Source organism: Dicentrarchus labrax, unplaced genomic scaffold, assembly GCF_905237075.1.
Source record: "Dicentrarchus labrax unplaced genomic scaffold, dlabrax2021, whole genome shotgun sequence".
Classification (NCBI taxonomy): Eukaryota; Metazoa; Chordata; class Actinopteri; family Moronidae; genus Dicentrarchus; species Dicentrarchus labrax.
In genome coordinates, this window is record NW_026136716.1 from 4,612,204 (window position 1) to 4,635,768 (window position 23,565).

Here is a 23,565-nt window from a genome sequence, read left to right on the forward strand (position 1 = left end):
TTAGCAACCTGTGTCAAGCATTGGCTCATTTTCATTTTGAACATGAGCCTTTTCACCATCACACTCTCTGGCGCCATCTGCTGGTGCTGGCACCCCTTGTAATTTCACCTTGAACACGTCCCACCTCTCAGGAAGGATCCCCTTGTTAAACAGGAATGAAGACACATATGAAAACATCAGAATGGAGACCAGAGCAGACAGCATGCAGATGGTCTTGAAAGGCCAGCGCTGAATGTAAACACCATCCTCTAAAGTGCAACCTGGGAAATGCAGAATGACAGGAAGATGGAAGACCGGCTCTCCACACAGAACTCTCATCACAAAAGCAACAATATAGCCTATAACAGCACCATAGCCATTAGAAACTTTGATGAAGAGGATGCAGATCAGTTGAGGGAGCATTATGGTGTAAGTCAAGTCTGAGCTCAGGATCCAGAATGCTAAGATGCTGTTGTCCAGGTAGGTGAGAGAAGTTCCCACAATCCCTACAGCCACTATGGAGAAGCAAATCACCCAGTGCAGCTCTCTATCTGAGGCCTAGAGAAAAGCAAATAATATTTAAGTTAAAATGTCGGAATGACCATATAAGCAAACAAATGAACGTCTAATTGGCAAGTATTCACAGTACTGAGGGCAAAAATAAACAGAATGCTTTGCAGTGTTAGGAAAACTGTTCACACATTAAAGGAGGTCACTGTTCTGGAAAGCCGCTGACTTAGCTGTTTTCTAACCACCTTTTCTTTGTACCTGCTGTCTAAAGGGCTTGTAGATGGTGGTGGTGAAGATGGAAGTTGCTGCCAACAGGCAGGAGTCAGTAGATGACATTGCAGCACCAGCGATAGCTCCCATGCCAACAACGAAAATAGCAGTCGGGGTAAGATGCAGAAGGATGATGGGCAACACCATGGCCGCCTCTCCTCGCTCATACGGAGAGGGCGACCCATAGGAGGTCATATTCCAATCTGAAACAGAAGTGGAAGCTGCTGGATGCTATTCAGCTAAGATGCTATTAAAATAGTTTTTAGTTTAGTGTGATTTAGTGTTTAAATAAAATGATTAAACTGTTAGCCATCTTGTTAGTACACCGTAACATTTAACATTTTAAAAAGAAACTTACATCTGAAAATACCTCACATAAAAGAAAAAAAGGGATTCAACAATTTATTTATTATGGGGTCAGATTCTTTTTAACTCTTTCTAAAAATCTGTTTGCTTCTAAATCGACAACTGGATTGGACTAGCTCTCAGCTTTACCTAAAAAAAGTACTAAAACTAAAACTGAGGATGGCAAGTCTGTGAAATTCTTTATGTGTGCAGGCATATGTGCTAAATAGAGAAAATAAAACACATTACATTAGCGTCCCCAATAAGCTCATGTATTGAGCAAAAAAATGCTTGTTTCATATTGTCAGTATAGCTGCCTAGTAGTAGTCATATTTGTCAAAAATATAAACTACACCCTTCTGCTGCCCAGTATGTTAGGTATACCTGTTGAGGCTGCAACTGCACCAATCAGCACAGGTGGAATTCCAAGAACAATGACAACACCAGCTGCTATAAAACAGATCATTCTGGCCGTAGATGTGGAGCTGGAGGAGAGAGTCCTTTGATGAAAATCTTGAAACGCCAAATTTCCAACACTCTGGGAAAACACAGTAAACCATAAAATGGTATAATGGTAAATAATGTGTTAAAAAAATGAAATTAATATAATGATCTGTTATAGCAACATTTTAGACTAAATGATAGATGATGATCAATTAAAAAAGAAATGTATTTGGAGCTGTATAGGCTCATTAAAGCCTCCATGCCACCCTCTGGCCACATTTATCTTACATATTATGGGCTTATGACTGCACAGTGAAGCTCTAACATTCAAGTGACGCAACAATAAGCAAAAGACATTTTTGAGTGGAGGGGGAACTTGATCTTACCATTGATAGGAACTGATCAATCCATCTCCACACTTCATCAGACTTAAGGCGGCCAAGCCAGGGAGCCTGATGTGTGTGGTTGAACGCTGTTTGAGTGATGTCCGTATAAACATCACTTGCCAGAACAAAGGGGGCACACAGCCACTATAGACAGAGAAAATTATACAGTAAGAACAATCCAGGAAGAGTATCATACATTTAGTGTGTTGGAAAAGCTGCCTTGCCTGTATTTTTTTAAGCTTACCAAGCTACAAAACACTAACGATAGCTGGATGACATCAGTGAAAGCAACTGAACTGAGACCTCCAAGCACAGTGTAGATGATGGCCACTGCAGCAGAGATCCAGATGCAAAGACTTAAGGGCAGATCGGAGAAGATGCTAATGGTAACCCCTGTTGGAAGCCCGCACACACAAAAAACACATGAAGTGCTATATGGATAAAGTTTATTATTTGTTTAACACCTCTGGAGAAGAAGTTTTTGTATTACCCAATGAAATCAGTGTGACAGGAACCCACATCACTTCACTTATGAATGGAACAATGGCAAGAAGCCCAGTCAGTGTTTTTCCATACTTTCTCTGAAATGGATCCATCATAGTGATGTAGTTTTGGTCCCGCATTGGCTTTGCAAAGAACAGCCCGCCTTTAAAAGACAGAACAAATATAGTAGTTATTTTATACTTCAGTTTTCAGGGTTCGGGAGCAGAATATCATGTCTCATGCGTCTCATGCTTTGTTCCTTGTTTATTTCATCATTTTAGGCAAATTGATTGGTATTTGAGACCTGCCATTGTGATGAAGATAAAAACTCTTGACTACTTTTTGGGAAAGAAAAATACTTTATCTTGTTCGTCATATGCTTTTTTTGGAGGAGGATCTTACCAAAAATAAAGGAAACTGACATTTGCAGAGGAAGAAGAGCCCAGATGAGTCCCTTTGTGGGGTCATAAACAGTCTCTGCAACTCCAATGATAAAGGCACCTCCGACCCAAGTGGCTGCAGCCGGAAATAAACATACCATATTTACATAAATGCATCTTTTAGGTTATGAATTGTTTATAATAGTTGTAGACACAAAGACACATCTTGTATCCAAAGCCAGGAAAAGCTAAAAATACAACACGCTGTAGTGATTTGTAGAACCAAAATGTATTGAAACATGTCAGAATTTTTCTTTTTCTAAAACAGTGTACTAATGAAATTATTGTTTGAATAATCAATTTTGTACATGATTGACCTGATTATAGAAACCTCTTTATAATAATAATAATACAATACTGCCTAACATACGAGACAAAAAGCTGATTACATACAGATATTGTTTGAATTTCAAATATGTATCTCCCTGACCAAAACTTACCCGTCATTGTGAAGACTCCCACTACCAAGCTGACTTTCCTATTAGCCAAAAAAGAAACTTCTATCTGTCCAGTGAATGTGTTTTTCTCCATCTTCTTCGATTTTACAGACGCCCAGATGCCAATTCCCAACACAAGCAAGTAGAAGACGACCATCATTATCAGACCCGGTATATGGAGAGCCATTGTGGAGGATTTTAGAGTGATGATAAGGTCAGGTAACCACAAGTAAGTTATCAACACATACTGAGATAAAAACAAGAAATGAAGGGATAAATACAGTGTCAAACGCCCATAAATATGTCAAGGTCAATGTGGCTGTCTGGCACTAAACCTCCCACTTCCAGTCAACACCTGATATAAAGAAGTGATATAAGATTAAAAAAGACTGAGTGATTATAGAAATTCAAACCCAGCATCAATAACTAATTATGCTACTTATCAGGGTTTACACTTTTTTCACTGCAGGTTGTTGTAAAAATCTGTTTATCTGTGAATATGCAGACAAACTACATTCACAAGTCTCATTCTGACATCATTTACAGTAATATCTTGTATACGCAACTGTCCTTGACATTCCTCTTCAGATTGGATTCTTCTGAGTAGTTACCTTGGCCTCATCCAAGTCAGGGAAGAGTCAGATATTTTGTGAAACTAAGTTGCACCTTCAGAAAGCTCCCATGGTTGACAAGAGAAAGGTAGGGTGAGGACAAATATAGAAGGTTACATTCCCTTCCTTATTAAAAACAGTGGATTGGCATCTCAGGATAATTAAATGAAATTGTGTTGAGCTTAACCTGACTGAGCCATCTCTACCACTCAGTTTAGGTATGTTATGCCAAAAGAAATCCACTAGATGTCACTGTGACTTTAATTAGTAGGCTCAGTTCAGTTACAGGAAGTCAGAAACAAAAATGATTCTGTGTGGGGGAATTTTCAAAGGTAAGCAGACATATTACTAAATAAGTAAGTAAAGGTCCTACTGAACAAAATTATGTCACTTGACACAACAAAAGTCTAACAAGGGTCAAATAATTTTCTAAAAACATGCTCTATGTTTTATTTTTTCATTTTATAATAAAGGGAAGGTACCTCTAAAGTCCCCAAAAGGAAATATTTTGTATCTTGTGCACACAAGTTACCAGCTTTAGGCATATGTTGGGTCTCTGTAAATAATGTTATAAGGAGTTTGGTCTGGACCTGCTCTATTTGAAAAGTGTCCCGAGATAACTTCTGTTAAGAATTGGCACTATACAAATAAAATTGAATTGAATTGAATATGTTTGCTGATTTCTCCACTAACGAAACATTGCTGTGTTTATTGCTTTATTCAAGCAGTCAATTTGCTACGTTATTGGTGGGTGAGCTGGTTGATAAGATAGTTGAGAAAAATAGCTTTCTGGTCCATGCCCCTCTAAACAGAATCTGGCAGACATTCAGATTTCCACAAGAGCAGCAAGAATTTCATGGTATGACATTCAGAGGTGAAAATAAAACTTGATAAGTTGAGATATCTCCATTATATGACAGCTGTATGCATCTGAAGCCGTTAGAGATGCATATGAATTTATAGTAAATTATCTTGTGCCCATGAGATAAAAAATGTTTCCTTTTGGGGACTTTAGGGGCTCCGTAGGAAGGTACCTAATGTAATTATAATTTACACTACTTATGAAATAAAAAAACGTATGACCATTTACTGTTGTTGATCACAATAACATTAACATTAATGTTATTCAATTATATATATGCTGAAATTATTCTATGAATATGATGATTTTACCAAATGGTTGAATTGTCCTTTAGGAATGGGAATGATGCTAAGAGTTACAGTTTTTATGAATTAAACATGTCAATATCATATATGTGATGTTATTCTATTATATATTAAATGAAACATGTATATCAGTCAGATTTTTCACACATACTTTTACCATAAAGTGACGTATTGTTTAAGGCTTATATTAAAACATCTGTGACCCTTAAACCCTTAAACCTTTAAAGATTTTTTTTTTTTTTGCCTGATCTTGGATGATCACCAACTTATTATTTATTCCCAGTAACATCAATAACAGCAACAACTATGTTACAACTAGAAAATAAATAATACATAATAAATAGAATTAGCAAGCTGTGTCAAGCATTGGTTCGTTGTCATTTTGAGCTTCAGCCTTTCCACCATCACACTCTCTGCTGCCATCTGCTGGTGTTGGTGCATCCTGGGAAACGCAGGATCACAGGGAGGCCTAACAACGGTTGTGGTCCTTTTGTGTCTCTTTGTAGTCCCTTTGACTTTCCAACAAGAAATGTGAACAGTCGAGCAGAAGGGGGCTCAAAGGGTTGGGGGCTCACTCAATAATTCAAAAAACTGCATTAAACTACTGCATAGTTTAGTTTTATTGTGTAAAACCCACCAAGCTAATAAGCACCAATGAAAGCTGGATGACATCAGTGTAAGCAACTAAATAGATGATAAATCGGATGAGCGGGCCAGACGGGGAAATTGTGCATTTTTGTGCATTTGTACTCAAAGAAATCAAGAATCCAGGAACCCAGATGATTTCAACTACGACTGGAACAATGACAAGAACTGCAGTCAGTGCTTTTCCATACTTTCTCGGAAATGGATCTATTATAGTGATGTAATTATTCTCCCTCATTGGCTTTGCGAAGAACAGCCCGCCTTTAAAAAACTTGAAAAAAAGAGAGAAAGACAAACTTTTCTGGGTGGAGAAAGAACCCAGAACAGATCATGCACCCATATTTTTGACTTTACACCTTGTGGAACAAGTTTGTGTTCTATTTTATTGATAATTGATAATAAACACACATAGATGCAATATTTAATGTTGTAAATCTAAGTAAACCACAGAGCTAAAATATCAAATCATTATGTATTTTTTACCAAAACCTGTTTACCAGGTAGAAACTCACCTGTCATTGTAAATACCCCCAGTACCAAGCTGACCCTCCGGATGCATTTGCCTGCATTTGTATGACTCCAGTTCATTTGTATGCTTCTTTCTGATATTTTACATGTGACATAACAACCTCTCATTTTAATGAAAAAAATATTTCACCTCAGGAGATCAGGTACAAATTTTTATCAGTTTTTTATTTCACACATATATAGCCTACTGTAGCCTGCTGTATTTATACAATACTGTACATAAGAAGTGGATCCCAGAGTGAGCACAATGCTTGAGCCCATCTATTTTTTTGCATAAATAACAAAACCAAGATCCAAAATGCAATTCACCTGCATGTGTAAAACTAAACAAAACAAATACATATTAAATCTATATTAATATTCAATAAATAACTCAATTTTCCTCAATTAAAGTACAGTTTTACATATAATAGATCGAGTAGAGTGTTTTTTTTATAATGAGTTATAAAGGGTACAGCTAGATAATGGCTAAAAATGAAAACTGGGAGACAAAAAGGATCATTCCCACTAAAATCTGTTGCAATCAATACAATCACAATATGATTTTTTAGCCATATCATGCAGCCCTATAATGAATGCAACTTATAGTTGTGATGATTTATTCTGTGTTTGATGGTTGCAGGAGGACTGCTGTTAATACTAATGTGGGAACTATGGAAGAGTCTTCAGGTTGGTCCACTTTCCAGTCTTATTGTTGACTATAAACGTAACTGAATCAAGTTTATTATTGTTGTATGATTTTTACTTTCACTGTCAGCTGTGTTGTATGTTAAGACTTTATGTCTCACACTTGTAGATTTGCAGCGTCAGTGGAGGACATCTTTGAAGAAGGAACATCTCCTCTGGTAGGATATATTTCTATTGAAGAAAACCTTTCCACAGAAGTAAAGTTTACACATTATCTGGACTGAGACGTCTTTGGAAATTAATTTTCTTTGTTTGGTTGTTTTGGGTTAGTGGTTCAGTGTTTGCATGAGTTTAAGTCCTGATTGCAGTGGAGATATTTTCAGTAGCAGAACTGTTACCTTCTTTATGTAAGTAGATGTAGAGATAAATGTGAAATGTTTCAGAGAATTAGCTCAAACTGTTGTTAGTAAGCTGTTAGAGAGGCTCTGTGGTCCAGTGGCGTTGATGTCTGTGAATGTGCGTTCACTGGTTCGATTTAAAGGCAGACGTCCTCAGCAGTGGACTGAAAGTCCGTCAGAGAACAGCTCCAAGTGCGGACGGTCCGGTGGAGCAGCGGCATCAAAAGCGATTCGCAAAGCACCTGCTACCATGTAGCAGTGGGTTCAATTCCCGTGAGACCCCGTCACCTGGAACGCGATTCCCACGGAAGTGGATGAGGGCCGTGACCTCCTCTGCCCCCTAAGAGACTGTTGCAGAAATGGGATTGAATGTTGCTTCTTGTTGCAGCTGTACAACGCCTACAGGTGGACTTTATTTTACTTATTCATTACTACTAATCCTACTTACATGATCAATTATTCTACTTATTCCTGATACATTGTCAGTTATGTGATGTTGTTATTAAGCTCAGTTACTTTGTATCACTAGTGTTTACTGTGTGTGTTTAATGGTTTCAGAGCGTCTCATAGGAGTCAGGAACGACCAGATCAGAACCAACTATTGTGTTTGTTTCCCAACAAGGACTTGAGCTCCCAGGTCCAGGTTACAGACCTGTCAGTGTCTTATCTCACTGAGCTATTTGTTGGGACAATAGAGTTGAACTTGTTGTTGCTTTTCTTTACATTTTTTAGATGAAAACACAGAAAAGCGTTATCAGAAGACATTTTGAATTTGATCCCCCTCCCCTTGGATCATCAAGTAGATTCACCTTATCTCACTGAGCTACACCTGAGGGTTACAAGTCACTGGTTTATTGTATTTATTGTTCATGTTGCTGAAGGGAAAACTGAAAATCCTCAAAAACCTTCCACCTCAGATATTAACATCAGCAGATTATCTCACTGAGCTATTTCTACTGATGGATTATTATTTTTAGTAAAGCACTAATACCTGTGACGTCCATAAATGTGCAGGAAAGCAGCACTGTTATACCTGAGACACAAGGAGCTCCATTAGAGCTCGTATAACCCCCCCGATTATAAAACTGTAAAAAATGAAGAGAATGCAGTAAAAGGAAAGTTTAAAATACCCTCAGCAGGAATAGCTCAGCAAGATAAGCAGCTGATGGTGTTGATACCTGAGGTGGAGGGTTCAAATCCAAGCTCATGCGTTGTGAGATTTTTAAAGGTTTCTCCTCAGTAATGTGAACAATAAATACAACTACGAAGCTCTCTCTCTGCTCAAAGAGGTGAAGAAAAGTAACAACTGACCCAGACTCTACTGTCAGTGGTACTGTGTCAGTGAATAAGCAGATGATTGTCTGATTGGAAGTGGGGTTTGAGCCTTGCTCAACTCTGAATTATGAAGTCAGATGTTCGTAGAAACAAGTGAAAAGCTGTTAGAAACACAGAGAGTCTCAGATCAAATAGTGCAGAGTGTTAGAAGAGTGATCAGGAGACCAAAGGTCGGGTGTTCGATTCTCTTATGAGACTGAGTGTTTTGTGTTCCAGCAGCCAAAATAAAAAGATAAAAGCGCCCGGAGAAGATGTTCTAGTGTGAAGGGAGCATGGTGGCGCAGTGTGCATGGGAGCGGCCAGAATGCAGAAGCGTCTGGTTCGAGGCTCGCTCGGCGCCGGATGCCAGGTTCCTGGAGCCTCACCCCGCTGCAGAGGGAGAGGAGGGGGCCGTGTCCCCTCCCAGGCTTCCAGAGAGGTAAAAGCAGGGGGTTATGGATTTTAAAATAATTTTATTGAACATCAACAACATATACATACAATAACACCCCTCTTCCCCCTCCCCTCAGGAAGTCTTCTTTGTGGATCGCCCCCTCCCCTCCACAATGAAGTCTAAGAAGACTTCATTGTGGAGGGGAGGGGGCGATCCAGGAAGCAGGACCTGAGAGAGAGAGAGAGAGAGAAAAAAAGTTAGTACAGGTAGCACACAATACACACTTTAAATTATTAAATTAAATTAGACACTATTATATTAAATTAAAAACTACTATATTATATTAAATTAAATTAGACACGATTGTACTATATTAAATTTAATTAAATTAGGTTAGAAACTATTATATTATAGTATATTTAATGAAATTATATTATATTAAATTAAATTAGACACTATTATATTATATTACATTATATTAGACACTACTATTATATTATTTATTAAATTAAATTAGACACTACTATATTATTTTATACTATACTATATTACATTAAACACTATTATATTACATTACATTAAATTAGACACTACTATATTATATTATACTATATTACATTGAATACTATTATATGAAATTAAATGAGACACTATTATATTAAATTAAACACTACTATATTATATTATATTAAATTATATGAAATTAAATTAGACACTATTACATTACATTATATTAGACAGTACTATATTATATTATACTATATATTCCATTAAATACTTTTATATTAAATTAAACACTATTATATTAAATTAAATTAGACACTACTATATTATATTATACTACATATTACATTAAACACTATTCTATTAAATTAAATTAGACACTATTATATTATATTAAATTATATTAAATTCAATTCAATTAGACACTACTATATTATATTAAATTAAATTAAATTAGACACTATTATATTATACTACATTATATTAAATTAAATTAAATTAAACTAGACACAACTATGTTATATTAGACACTACTACATATACAAGAATAATGTAAGATACATACCACAGCATTGCGGTGGAAGACTGTTACAGCAGCGTGTCCGGGGTTCTGGTTGGGAGCGATGGCATTTGGGTTAATTTCTGTGGAAACAACCAAAGGAAATAGTTAATATTAATAGTTAGTAAGAGTTAAAACAAGTAACTGCAGCTTGAGCTCCCAGAAACCAAAGCAGAGCACAATAAGAACACTTACTGAGGTTGGATTTCACCCCACGGACCTCTCCAATATCTGTAATTTACACACAGTCAATATATCAACAGTTAGTGTTTAATCAGTTAGTGAATAATAACATAAACTCTGTAAAGCGGACTTACCTGAAGACTCTTCTGTGTTTCCTGCAGGCCGTGTCAACACCAGTCCTCCTGTAACTCTGGACATCAGCCTTCAACCTGTAAGAAACTGACATATTATAACACTGTCAGACAATTCAATTCAAACTCAAACCCACAACCTAAAGACTGACACACAGTCAGTGGTTGCAGCTTTGTGTAGATTACAGTGAAACAACAAACATTTATAGGATTCAGTCACATTTATAATCAACATTAAGACTAGAAAGTGGACCAACCTGAAGACTCTTCCATAGTTCCCACAGAGCCTCAGCAGCAGTCCTCCTGCAGCCATCAGACACACAATAAAGTCTAATTATTGACAGAGCAACAAACAAACAATCAATATATCCAAAGATCCAGAAACAGTCACTTTGTTTGTCTTTGTTGTTCGAGACGCTGTTCGCTTGTCGCTTTCACTGAACGCTCATCAACAGGTGGCGTTGATTTCCTCTGACAATAACAGCAAGAAAACAACAACAACAACGACTGTTTAAAAGGTAATGTTCATTCTCACAATAAGCTCTCATTGTCACCTTAATGTAACTCGAGTGAATTTCACCGATTGTTTGTTTGTTTAGCTGTTAGTCAGCGAGCAACAGACGCAGCGACCCTGTATTTGTTTGTTTGTGTTTGTTTGTTTTGTTTGTGTGGCCGTTCAGCCTCTGACTGACCTTCTAACTCACAACAAACTCCAGTTCTTCGTCTTATGTCCTCTTTTCTTCTTCCTCTCGTCCTCCAAACGTCTCCATGAAGCAGATATTCCCAGTATTCCCTCTCTAGTCCACAATGACTCTCCACCAGGGAACAGACTCTCCACCGGGCTGCTCAGGCGAACTGACGCCATGACGGAAAGTTCGCGGTCGCTCCGGATACTTGAACCTGTTTGTTGTTTCCTCGCTGTGTGAGAATATCAGAGATCGATTAAGGTCATTATCCACTGTCATTGTCTCACTGACTGATCAAACAGTGTAACGTTGCTCTTGTGGAGCAGTACCGGCAGTAACACTGAAACCGAGCCAGCTGTGTGTGATTGACCTTTATTGGAGCCAATAAGATCTGCTGCCACTAGAGGGTCTGATTATTATTGATTATTGGCTCATTGAATTATTCCACTACTGTATCTGGCAGGAACATAGTGACACTGTCTTTGTTTTTGTTTTCCTTTTGTTGTGATACAAATTGTTTAAGTCTCACTAATCTTCCAATAATTGTACAGATTCTAGACACCAGTGTCATCTTTAAAACAGCTTTTCCGTCTTTGATTTTTAAAGACTTTATTAGATATTAAATGTCACTCCTTCTGTATTTTTTTTTTTTTTTTTTTACAAGCAAATGTTTCTTTTGAGCTTTCAGCTACTTTAGTTACTCAGTGATCAAGAAAAATAAGCAAATGAAAATTGGGATTCACAAATGATCATTCCCACTAACTGTTCCTATTGCAATTGTAAAATCTGTTGCGATCAATACAATCAATATAATATAATATATCATGAATATGCCATTTAATGAATGCAACCTGATGATTTATTCTGTGTTTGATGGTTGCAGGTAGACTGCTGCTGACACGCTCTGTGGGAACTATGGAAACTATAGGCTCTATTATTTTATTATATATCTTAGGCTCTTGTTATATTTCTATTTCCTATCTGTAACTGAATCCTATAAAAAGTTGGTTCCACCTTGACAAATCTCTTTTATTCCATAACCCTCTGCTTCTCATCCAGATCAGCCAAGAACCGGTAGACACCGTTGTCCACTTCTTGGCTCAAGGGACTCGAGTGTTTGTGAACTACTAAAGAGTCTTCAGGTAAGTCCACTTTCCAGTCTTAATGTTGGTGAACATTCATATCAGTACTAGTAACCATTCATGAGCGAGACAGATTTAAAAAAAAGTCTTTATTTTTCTTTCAGAGATCCAAAATGAAAAATAAAAAAATACTAAAAAGACTCCACTTGCTTTCTTGTCAAGAGTTATGAGTTATATGTGAACGTTTATCAGTAATCAACAATAAGTTATTGAACTTCTTTAATTTTTACATTTGGTACAACACAGCAGAATAAGGTTAAAATAATAAGGATAAAATATAAAGTAATAAAAAACATGTCTTCCAGCTACTTAAGTGTATATATATATATATATATATATATATATATATATATATATATATATATATGAATAGAAAACCCTGGAATAAAAGGTTGAAAAACTTTACGAATTATTAATTATTATTATATCCAAAATAAATACTGGAGGGCACTCACTAAATTATTAACATGTATCTTTGCATATAAACATATTGGTAATAACGTTTTACTTTAGAATAAAAAGGAATTCATCTGAATTAACCACAAAATGAAATCAATAAGAATGTATTAATGTTGTTGTCCTATAGTACATATACAGTCTTACTGTTGACGTAAATATCAGTACAACTATATCTGGTTTTAGTATTAAAAGTCCAAATATGTCATTTAGTGTTAGATAAGTAAAGTGAATGAATAGGAGTCGACCAGTCGCAGACCTCAATGTCACCTTCAGAAACCAAAATCCAAATCCATAACTCTCTGTTCTCTCCCGAGGTTGGTTTCAATGTGTGCACCGTGGATTAAATGAACACAACTGAAAGTTCTGATGATTTTTTTTTTTGGGGGGGGGGGGGGGGGGGGGTCCGACACCTGGGGAAGTTACTAAAAAACAGATTATTCTGTAGAAAAAAGTTCTCAGTTAAAGCAAGTGTTAGCCAAAGTGTGCATGTGGAAGCCAGAACAGCAAACAGTCAATCCTCGAACAAAGTTTATTTCCCCAAAAAACAAAAACAGATGTTGACTCTGAAAGAAGAAAAACAATAACAAAATAATTAGTTAATAAAGTTTTCAGTTGAACTGAAATGGACACAAGAAGAACCCAAGAAGGACTTGAACTCCCAGATCCAGATCACAGACCTGTCAGCATCTTATCTCACTGAGCTTTCACACTGAAGGAGAAAACATTGAAAATAGTCAGAACACAGTTGGGTTTGAACCTTCAGCCTCTGAGTAGAGAGAACCAACTGTGACAACTGTTTACTCAATGAGCTATATGTTGTGACAGTTGATTTGAACTTGTTGTTGATTTTCTTTACATTTTTGAGGAGAAAACACAGAAAAGTGTTATCAGAAGACAAACTGGGTTTGATTCCTCCACTCTAGATCATCAGGTAGCAGCACCTTATCTCAGTGAGCTACAACTGAGGGTTATAGTCACTGGTTCATTGTTATATTTATTGTTCACGTTGCTGAAGTAAACGCTTAAAGATTTCAGAAAAAGTTGTCTGGGATTTGAACCTTCCAACTCAAGTATCAATATAAGCTACTTATCTCACTGAGCTATTTGCACAGGTGAGTTTTTTTCTTTCAAAGCACTAATACCTGTGACCTCCATGAATGTGCAGGAATGATAGACTTTATTAATTCTTGAAATTGGGTTGTCATAGCAGCCAGGTACATTGGTAGAAAAGATAAAAAAGATAAAGACACCGCAGCAAAGAAGATGTGTTGTACCTGATCTCCATTATAGTTCATATAACCCCAGGGTTGTCTGTCCAGTGTAAAACCTACATTAAATGTAGTAAAAGTAAATGAAAGAATTAACAAAAAGAATCCAATCAGCAGGAATAGCTCAGTAAGATCAGTAGCTGATGTGGCTGATACCTGAGGTTGAGGGTTCAAATCCAAGCTCTTGCATTTGGTGATTTTTAAAGGTTTCTCCTCAGTGATGTGAACAATAAATACAACTACGAAGCAGCAAATTCCCAACCTGAGTTGTAGCTCAGTGCTGTTAAAGGATGGTCCTATAGCTCAATGTGGAAGATGGAAGCAAGTTCAGAGGTTGTGGGTTCAAACCTTTGACATTGTGACTTTTGAAATTCAACACCGAGAAGAAGAAGACTGAAAGCCTCTAAGAAACAAGGAAGAAATGTCTGTGAACACATAGTGCAGTGTGTTAGTAGGCTAATTGACCCTTCTGATGACATGGGTTTGATTCCCTTATGAGGCTCAGTGAATTTTAAAGTCCAGTGCCCCAAAGTGAAGAAATAAAAGCGCCCAGAGAGCAGGTTCTAGTGCGAAGGGGGCTCGGTGGCGTGGTGGCTTCGTCTTGTGACTGTAGGGTCAGCCAGTGGAGGAACCGCTGGTTTGAATACCACCCGGCCGGTTCCTGGACTATCGATCCCATGGCAGTGGGTGAGGGAGGGGGCCTTGTCCCCTCCCGAAGCTCAGGAGAGATCAAAGCAGGGGGTTATCGAACACAGAGCCACGAGCGGCTGGAATTTTGCTCAAATGTTTTAAGCTTTCCGTGTCCCAGTCCGAGGAGGGGTTGGCGGATGCCGCCACAGGTGCCTTTTTGGCAAGAAATTGATGACGTCAGAGCTCCCCTAGTGGCATACGCAGCAACTGCAGTGGTCAGACTCAACCATTTGTCACTGAATCCTTGCCCACACACAGCAGTGGTTTGGATTCCAGGTAGGATTGTAGTTATTTGAAAACTCTAAGGTGATGGACAAACAAAAACAACTAATCAGATAATCTGAATCTGAATTAAAAACTACTGGCAGCACTTTGGGTGCTGGGTTCCTGGAGTCTCACCCCGCTGCAGAGGGAGAGGAGGGGGCCGTGTCTCCTCCCGGAGAGATGGAAGCAGGGGGTTATGGATTTTAAAATAATTTTATTGAGCGTTTACACTGGCAACACACATCACAACAACCGGGTGGCCCCTCCCAAACTTCTAAGACTATTGGAGGGGAGGGGGATCCAGAAACCAGGACCTGAGAGAGAGAGAGAGAGAGAGAGAGAGAGAGAGAGAGATTAGTACAGACAAGATAAGACATTATGCAGCACAATCCAATAAAGTTTTTCAATAATGTAGGAAAAAAAATCACATATTAATACTAATAATTCACTCACTGTCTCTGGAAGTGACGCCTGGACAGACTGAAGTCCTTCTGTGGCGGCGTCCACGTCCCACGACTCGCTGGCACACCCTGGAGGCAGGAGAGAGAGAGAGAGAGAGAGAGAGAGAGAGAGAGAGAGAGAGAGAGAGAGAGAGAGAGAAAAGAGAGAGGTGATTAGTACAGACCTGCTACTAATATATGGCAATATAGACACATTCTAATATATATCATTTAGTAAAGTGACGAGCCCTGCTTGGTGACATATTTGATGGGTATTTCATATTAGAATTAAAACTACAATAAACCCACAATAAAAGTGTATCCTTTTCTAGCACCTGTTTAAGCCTATGAAGCTTGGCGACCCAGTGGGGGCCGGCCCAGGTTGGGAACCCTGTAGCAAAGAATACAGTAAAGAGTCAGATGAAAAAGTTGAGCTCCATTTATATTCATAATCATCACATTCACAATCCTGGCCGAGAAGACACATGCTGCAGTAGCCATTTTAAAAATGCCTCAGGGTCCACAGTCTGTGGCTGGCTGCAGAATTTCTTTCATTTCTGTGAAAATAAACTAATTTAATAGTGATTTCTATTGAAGAGTTAAATTTCAAAGAGGTGAAGACTACGGTGGCCCTGAGGTGCAAATCACAACGACAAATCAGAAAACACATAGATATGGACTACTGGAACCCCTGTTTCTACCTCTTTTAGGTATCCCACATTAACATGGACGTATTAATACAATATTTTCCTTATTTAGTGGTTTGAATTTTCAGATTTGCCGTTGTGTTTTCTCTTTTTGTGTTGTGTTTTCTGATTTGCTGTTGTGATTTGCACCTCAGGGCCACCGTAGAAGACAGACTCTATTCTCTGGCAAACAGCCTGGTCCTGCATCAGAGGAGTTTGTTAAAACAAGTTGAGAGTGTCACAAAGCGCAGCCGGAGCTCCGAGGAACCAAAGCAGAGCACATTAAGTGTACAGTACACACACTGTTATTCTCTAAGCATGCAGACAATGATGTTTGCTGCTCACTAGTTCAAAGACCGTAATAGGAGGCAGTGCTAAATGCTATTGTTTGTTTGTTTGTTTTATTCAATGTAAATAAATTGTGTGGTCAATATAAGAAAGACAATCAATCAATCTCTGGTCCTTAAGCCACCAGCCAAACAAAGGCCTCCAACCCTGTGGAGCTGCTGCATGGATTAGCTGAACATGTGGTCTAGATAGTTTAATGAATGCAGTGAGAATGAACACTGCCTACAACCTGACGCACACATTATCTGCACTAATAGGACACAATCTGAGCTTCAAGGGCAACATACATGAGCTCCAAACCATTAACTGTGCAAGAAATGAACAAGTTTGAACAACACTTACTTCTCTCATGCAGGAAATACCTGGCTCTTCTTCTTCTCTGGATTTACTGGCGGATCACAAACAACCTCCAGGTGCACGTCGCCACCTACGGCACAGGAGTGTGTAGCAGCCCCACAAGCATTAGAGGCTGCCCTAGTCATACCTGATTGGGAAATTTGGTACACGTTTCACACTTTACACACGCTGGTAAATATCTGTTGTGGATTCATGAATGAGTTAGAGAAACAGAGTGTTGCCAAAATCTGAAATGTAGTGATTAAGACTGCATAGACAGAAGTGTAGACAGAAGATGACTACTGGAGCACATGAGGATTGTTTGGCTTTAGACTTGCCAGAAAACTATAAGCTCATTAAATCAACACTTGCAAGAGGATTTTCAGCAAAAAGACAATGTCAGGTTCAACTCATATTTTTCCATTATACATTATATCAGATTCAATTCTTAGAAGAGTACCCAATGAGGGCTCAAAGCTCCCTCCCCTCGCAGTGAAAGGATCAGTGAGTGAGTCCTCGCTCACTGAATTTGCAAACAACACAATAGAGAGAAGTTGGTTGTGAGTGCAGAGTCTTACTGTTTGATTGTCTTGTCTTTCTTTTTTTCTTCACAGTTCCTGTGGGACATGCTGAGGGATTTATGAAAAGACAAAGACGAAGAAACCTGAATTAGTCATTTATTCATGGCTGCTGTGAGAACACATCTGTGCTTTTAGGATGCTACATGTTACCTCTAATGATGATGAGTGCAACAAGACAATAAAAGACCTCTATCAGGAGCAAATCTGTGAGAAAACATTCACCAGACCATCTGAACATTGACTTACTGTGATCACTCTAGACACAGAGAGCACTCGCGCTGCACATCCAACAGCGACTGTACCGTTGGTGTTGGTGACACTGACAGAGCTGTAGTTTGAGGAGTGGAGGTCTTGTTGCAGGACTCTTAATGTTAGTGTGGGAGCAGGTCGACCTGTGGACACACAGGGACACACAGGGACACACAGCACATTAATGAAGGTGTTAAGAGGAGCGAGCACAAATATTCAAGGAGGGACTCAAGGTTTTTAGCAGGGCAGCATCACAAAACTGGAAAGAGGAAACTTGTGGATGTAGTAAGTGAAAGTAAAAACATTCTGTGGTTTGCTGTTTCAAATAATCTGACTAACAAGGACTAATAACTCAGTTGTAAATAAATGCCATTTTACCCTGACTTAAATGCATCCATATGACAAACTTTATAAAATTCCTGGCTGCTAATGGGATGAAAATATTCAGCTATAGCTCAGCTAAATTAAACTTACACACACTTTGTCACATTTTTCAATTCCAACTTAACTTGAGTACTGTCAATTATGCCACTAATGTAACTAATATCTTAATGAAATGTACATTTGTCCATTTTTCTAAAGAAACTGGTTAAATGATCACTTGTTGCAGCTTAAGACACATCTGAAGTGCAACCACAATATCACGATTGTACGATATACAAACAAGAACAAGAACAATCTATTTCTGTTCATTTCTGATCGTTTTTTTTTTTCAGATTTATTTTGAAAGCTGTAACCGGAAGTTCTAGCATTGTTGTCATGTTAGAATTTCTAACTTAACTTGATCACTTTGATGTAGTTCCTCATTACGGCCACTGGAGGGCAGCAAATACTCTTCCTCTTAGTCAAGGCCTCGTTAACAGTCCGCTCCACCAGCATATAAACAATGCAACAAAAATCTCCTCAAATCGTTCTTTAAATTATTAATATATGAAACTTTATGAATTAATATTTTACTAATACTATTGCTACATATGTCATTTGTAATAATGACACTAATATTGACTTGTACTCTTACATATAAATAATAACTGACTTAAAGACGGTTTCTTCCCTCAGGCTGAGATTGTTCAATTATTCCTCAACAATTCATCAAACAAATTCATATTTATTCTTTTATGTCTAATTAGTATTGTTTTAAGTAGCACAAAGGGAATTTTATCGGAATTTAATCTTACAGCCTTTGTGTTGTAAATGACAATAAAATAACGTTGAATCTTTGTAATAAACCAGATTCATTGTAGTGTTGTAGTTCTTCGTTACAACCACTGGAGGGCAGCAAACACATGTTTCTAAATACGGGTCAGTGTCAGCGGTCAGCTCCAACAGTGTAAAGACAGACACAACACCATACACACGTTTCCGGCAAAACCTTTCAAAGTAAGACAACGGAGACCGACAGCTGTTTATTTGAATGCATTAAACGAGCTGTTCTTACTATGAAATATGTTCTTTACCTTTGCTAGCTACGTACTGATATTAGACTTGAATTGATGTTTGTGTATAATAAGTGTTTGTGCTAAGCTAAGCTCAACAACAGGTGTGATCTTCCCATTAAAGCACAAAGTCAATACAGGTAAAACACAAGATTTAAAAAGTAAAAGACCATGCAAAACAAATAACACAGAACACATTGCACAGGGAGACGTAAACTTAAAGTTTTGAGAGCATCATTCGTGGATAGTGAGTCAGTAAAATCTAAAAAGTAGATAAAGAGGAAGAGATTGAGAGAAGAATAACACTGAAAATAGCATTTTGTTATTGACTTACTAAATAACCATAACTTGTTGTTTTCTCCATGGTTATAAATGGACAGAAAGCAGAAAAACATTGTAAACAATATCCATTTATTTAGATATTCCAGAAATATTCTGATATACTGTCGTTTATTCTAACTTTGCACAAAGAAGACATAATTTGACACAGACACGGTACATTTAAAGGGAACTTAGATTCAACAGTTCAATGGCCTTCTGACTACAAACCTCTTTGTATTTCTTTGTAAGACTTTAATGTGATGTACGGTTCAATGTGTGTTTAATGGATTTGAGATAGATAGATTGAGATAGATGTTTTGCATTGTGTTAAAAAAATAAATTAAACTAAGAATGTGTTGAGCTGACATGACGGGACAAGAATGCATTACAGAAACATTTACTTACTGCTTTTACTCTGGCGTACTCTCAAACATTTTGGGTCTTAAATTAGCTAGAAACAGGGGGGTAATATGTGTTTTATTAAGAATACAATGTAAATATTATTTCCTCTCTATTCACACTGCATAATGCGTAAACAGTACACAATCTCTATGTACCCAAATGATTACAATAGTTTCACAAATAGTCCAAACAAACAACGTAAATTACAGCACTGACACACAGTAGAGAGAAGCAGCCGATAACAAAACACTCACAGTGCGTTGGCGTGGGTTATGGCACATATCGATCCTGCACTATGTGATTTAACATCATCATTATAATCAGTCACATGATCAGTCATTAATAGACTGCAACAGACTTCTACATGAAAGCAAGGTAAGATAGTTTTACAAACAAAAAGTGTGTTTTATCTTAAAATAAATGATCTTAGATATGCAACATCTTTTTCAGGTTTACAGAATAAACTCAATACAAACAGACATGTGTATATTGACAGACGTTAATATGTTAATATCTCTCTGTTAAGGCATGGAATGAGCAACGAGGTAACAGCCATCTACTGCATCGCTTCATCACAGTTGCAATTAAAGGAGTCTGTGAGCGTTTGACAACATCACAGACACACAAACTAAACCAGCGCTGCAACATCAGGACGAGTGACTGAGTAAATGTTACATGTTTTTCTGAATTCATATTTTAGACCACTGAAACACAAGCTAAAGATACAGTCTTTGGTCAAACTTAAAATAGTCTGTTTAGACACTGAGCAGCACAACACACACTGTAGAATTAGTGGGATATGTTTGACATTATGATTGCACAATGATTGGTTTATCTGCCGCTGAACTGCGTTAAAATGTTCGCTGAACAAGTCAGTGGTGGATTTGGTGTTTAAATCCTCCTTTTTCTGGACAATTTCCAGTGCACCTAAAAAACTACATAAAATCAAATGACAAGACAGACCAAACGCATTCAAAGATCATCTAAACTTAATTTAAATGGGTTCTCCCCACCCTGATTGAATTTAGCCCTCATTGAATTTATTTAATCATGTGGAATATGAAAGATGTGAAATACTAAATCAAATTGAACATGTCTGGATAAGAAAAAAGTGGAATTCCCCTTTAAAAACAAACACTGGAGTAGCACTGGATTTAAGTGGGGAATTTGTAATCTACTCGACTTGTTCCATGAACATTTTTACAGCTTTATCATCATACTGAATAATAATAATCTTCTAAAATATAAAATCTCTCATCTCCTGCTCCTGTTGATCACAGAGTGTTTAATATACATATACTGTGTTGTATATTTACTGTATATCATCAGCTTCATTTCACCCATAGCTTTAGAATGGCTCTTAATATACTATTTATACAAGTTCTGCATCCCTTTATAATCTTTGCAACACTTTAGACATGTAAAAGTTATATCTCCTTTTTTTTAAATTTCTCTGTGATAGACCTCTTAAACGTTTAATTATTAGACGCATTCATTAGTTAAATATCAATCAATTAACCATTTCTGATCTTTAATAATTATTTACCTTCATTAATAATTTTGTGTAACATAAAATATAATTAAAAAATAAATCTTTGATCACACGATTTCATATTTCTATGATAAAGGAGACAAAGGTAGATTGCTGCTGAAGTATACATTCAACCCACAGGGTGTGTAGCCATAAGAACAGGTAATGATTTTCATGTTGATATTCAACACTAAAAAGATACAGAGAGAGGAAGGATCCTTTTTAGGAGTGAACACTTAAGTTAAAACTAAACTAAACTACACAGAGGAGAGAGCAGCTTAGCTTCAGGGCAAAGCTGAGGGGGAAAATGAAATCAAGTCAGTGGGTTGTAGACATACTTGAAGAGGCAGGGGGTTAGTGTGGAAAAACAGACTTCTCCTGTCTGAACATTCCCTTTCTTTCCAACTAGGTACTTTTAGATTGTCAGTCAAATCTAAATGTACACTTTTCTGTTATTACTCATAAATGTTTAGAAATGTGTGCCGCGCAGCCTCCCTGTTATTTGTACCCTGCAGGTATCTGTATGGCATTTGGCTTGGGCTACAGATAGAAAAATACAATCCTCTCACACGTGGGACTCGTCCAGGTCCAGGTCGACGGGGGAGAGGGGCAGGGGTGAGCGGCGGGGCGACCGGCGGGGCGAGGAATGGGACAGCAGCGGGGTGAGGAGAGGGTTCTCTGTGCCATCGTCCTCGCTGAGCTGCAGCAGGGTGTCGCTGCGCGGCAGGAGAGCCGTCGTGTCCTCATCCCCGGGGCTTTCTCTGATCCTGTGCGGCCCCGGCGGCGGGGGAGGCAGGAGAGGGGTCGGTGGCAGCGGTGGAGGTGGCGGGGGGCCCGGGGCGGGTGCTGTGCCCAGCACCGGGAGCGGTGGAGGAAGAGGGGAGGAGGTGCGAGACAAGGGGAGAGGGGAGCAGGTTCGGGAGAGGGGCAGCGGGGAGCAGGTACGGGATGGGGGTGTTGGGGTGGAAGGGCGGGAGATGGAGGGGGGAGGGGAGAGGTTGCTGCGGAGGTTCCACTGCTCTCTCTTCTCCTTGCTGCTTATGGCTGGAGGGACCTGGGTGAGAATACACTTTGTTCCTGTACTTTCGACTTTGTAAGAACGTGTATGTCTCCAACTCTTGAACACATTTACAGGACATAACTCATCTATTTACTTTATACTTACTTTATCTTCGGCTTAGATATATATATATAAATGTACATTGTACAATGTAAATTTGTCCAATATTTAGTTTAAACTCAGCTCATTATTATTGAATGTCATTGTTGTGGCTCTGTCCTGTTGATTGACAGACAAAGACTTGATAAAAAATGGTACTGTTGTTTAAAATAAAGTGGACCTTGAATAATGTTTTGTAGTAAAAACTGCTGGGATTAAATAAAAAGGATTTGTTATGAAAAATTTAGATTCATTATTTAATTACTGTCATTTTTGTATTCTTTAATATTGATATATATAAAAAGGATGCATAGACTTCAGCAGGTAGTGAGAATTTGATCAAATGTATTATTTCAACAGTTACGTACCCACCCCTGCTCCAGTCCTCCCTCTGCTGCTCCTACCTGTGTGTTAGCAGGGCCGTGCAGGTCGGCAGTGACCGTGGCTGACGAGGTAGAGGGCACTTCCAGTGTTGGGGACTTTGAAAGGGCAGGACTGGCCTTTCTGTCCTCACCTGGAGGCTCCATAGCGCTGGGAGTAGACGGCTGCTGGCCTTGATTCTCTGTAAAGGTCACTGACCTCTTTTGGTCTCCATGCGCTGTGGGGCACACATGCATGCGCACCTGGTCAAACCAGAGGCGCCAGCTAGCGACTCGCTAAAACATCAGCACCACCAAAGAGAGTGGAGGCAAGGACAAAACAGGGAGGGAGGGAGGGAGGGTAAGGCAAGGACCGGGAGGGGATGCAAGACAGACATGCAGAGCGTCCTATTGGGTGAGGTTGCAGATAAAAGGGGCGGGCCGTTGCAGGGTGGAGAGGAAGGGTTAAGGGTTATGTCTCACCTTCACAGTCCAATAAAGTTTCTTTATTTAGAAACAAAAGGCATGAGACAGAAGAGTGAGAAGAGTCAGTCTGGTGACAGGTGGAACAACAAACAGCATTGGAACAAAGACAGAGGTTGTGAATGGGGAAGATGGGTCAGTTCAAGTCAGCACACAGACATTAAATAGAGTATTTTTAATTGTAGAATTGTGTTTAAACAGAATTAAACTGTATAGATTCGGCTTGTGTGCTTGATCTGAAGTGCAGGGTAAGTCTGGCCATTTTTCTGTTTGTTTGTTTTTTTCATTTTAACATACACTCACATTCAGTCACCAACACTAGCACGCACACGCACACACACACACACACACACACACACACACACACACA

At 38.4% G+C, this 23,565-nt stretch overlaps 2 protein-coding genes and 2 long non-coding RNA genes across 5 annotated transcripts in view; all 4 read right to left on the minus strand.

Moving 5' to 3' along the window:
* LOC127378950 (high-affinity choline transporter 1-like) lies at positions 1–3,520 on the minus strand. Its single transcript, XM_051428329.1, has 8 exons — positions 3,298–3,520; positions 2,820–2,933; positions 2,425–2,580; positions 2,179–2,327; positions 1,935–2,078; positions 1,489–1,642; positions 748–962; positions 1–537 (listed from the first exon to the last, which is right to left on the minus strand). The coding sequence occupies exons 1-8, from the start codon at positions 3,479–3,481 to the stop codon at positions 1–3; spliced, it is 1,653 nt and encodes a 550-aa protein (XP_051284289.1). The 5' UTR covers positions 3,482–3,520.
* Positions 3,521–9,992: 6,472 nt separating this feature from the next.
* Positions 9,993–12,060, minus strand: LOC127378583 (uncharacterized). 2 transcript variants are annotated; one of them, XR_007888082.1, is made up of 5 exons: positions 11,048–12,060; positions 10,613–10,658; positions 10,359–10,433; positions 10,237–10,272; positions 9,993–10,124 (listed from the first exon to the last, which is right to left on the minus strand). It is a non-coding gene; the product is annotated as an uncharacterized LOC127378583 (long non-coding RNA). The 2 variants fall into 2 exon arrangements; XR_007888081.1 differs by having other exon boundaries at positions 10,359–10,443.
* A 3,088-nt stretch (positions 12,061–15,148) lies between these two features.
* LOC127378587 (uncharacterized) lies at positions 15,149–17,008 on the minus strand. The gene is made up of 3 exons (XR_007888085.1): positions 16,681–17,008; positions 15,318–15,394; positions 15,149–15,178 (listed from the first exon to the last, which is right to left on the minus strand). It is a non-coding gene; the product is annotated as an uncharacterized LOC127378587 (long non-coding RNA).
* A 2,322-nt stretch (positions 17,009–19,330) lies between these two features.
* LOC127378951 (protein unc-80 homolog) overlaps positions 19,331–23,565 on the minus strand; it is a 44,112-nt gene continuing 39,877 nt past the window's right edge. Inside the window, exons 63-64 of the mRNA XM_051428330.1 lie at positions 22,712–22,951; positions 19,331–22,343 (exon numbers count right to left, since the gene is read on the minus strand). Of these exons, the coding sequence (XP_051284290.1) occupies positions 21,760–22,343; positions 22,712–22,951 (824 nt within the window). The 3' untranslated portion in view covers positions 19,331–21,759. The remainder of the gene's footprint in view (positions 22,344–22,711; positions 22,952–23,565) is intronic.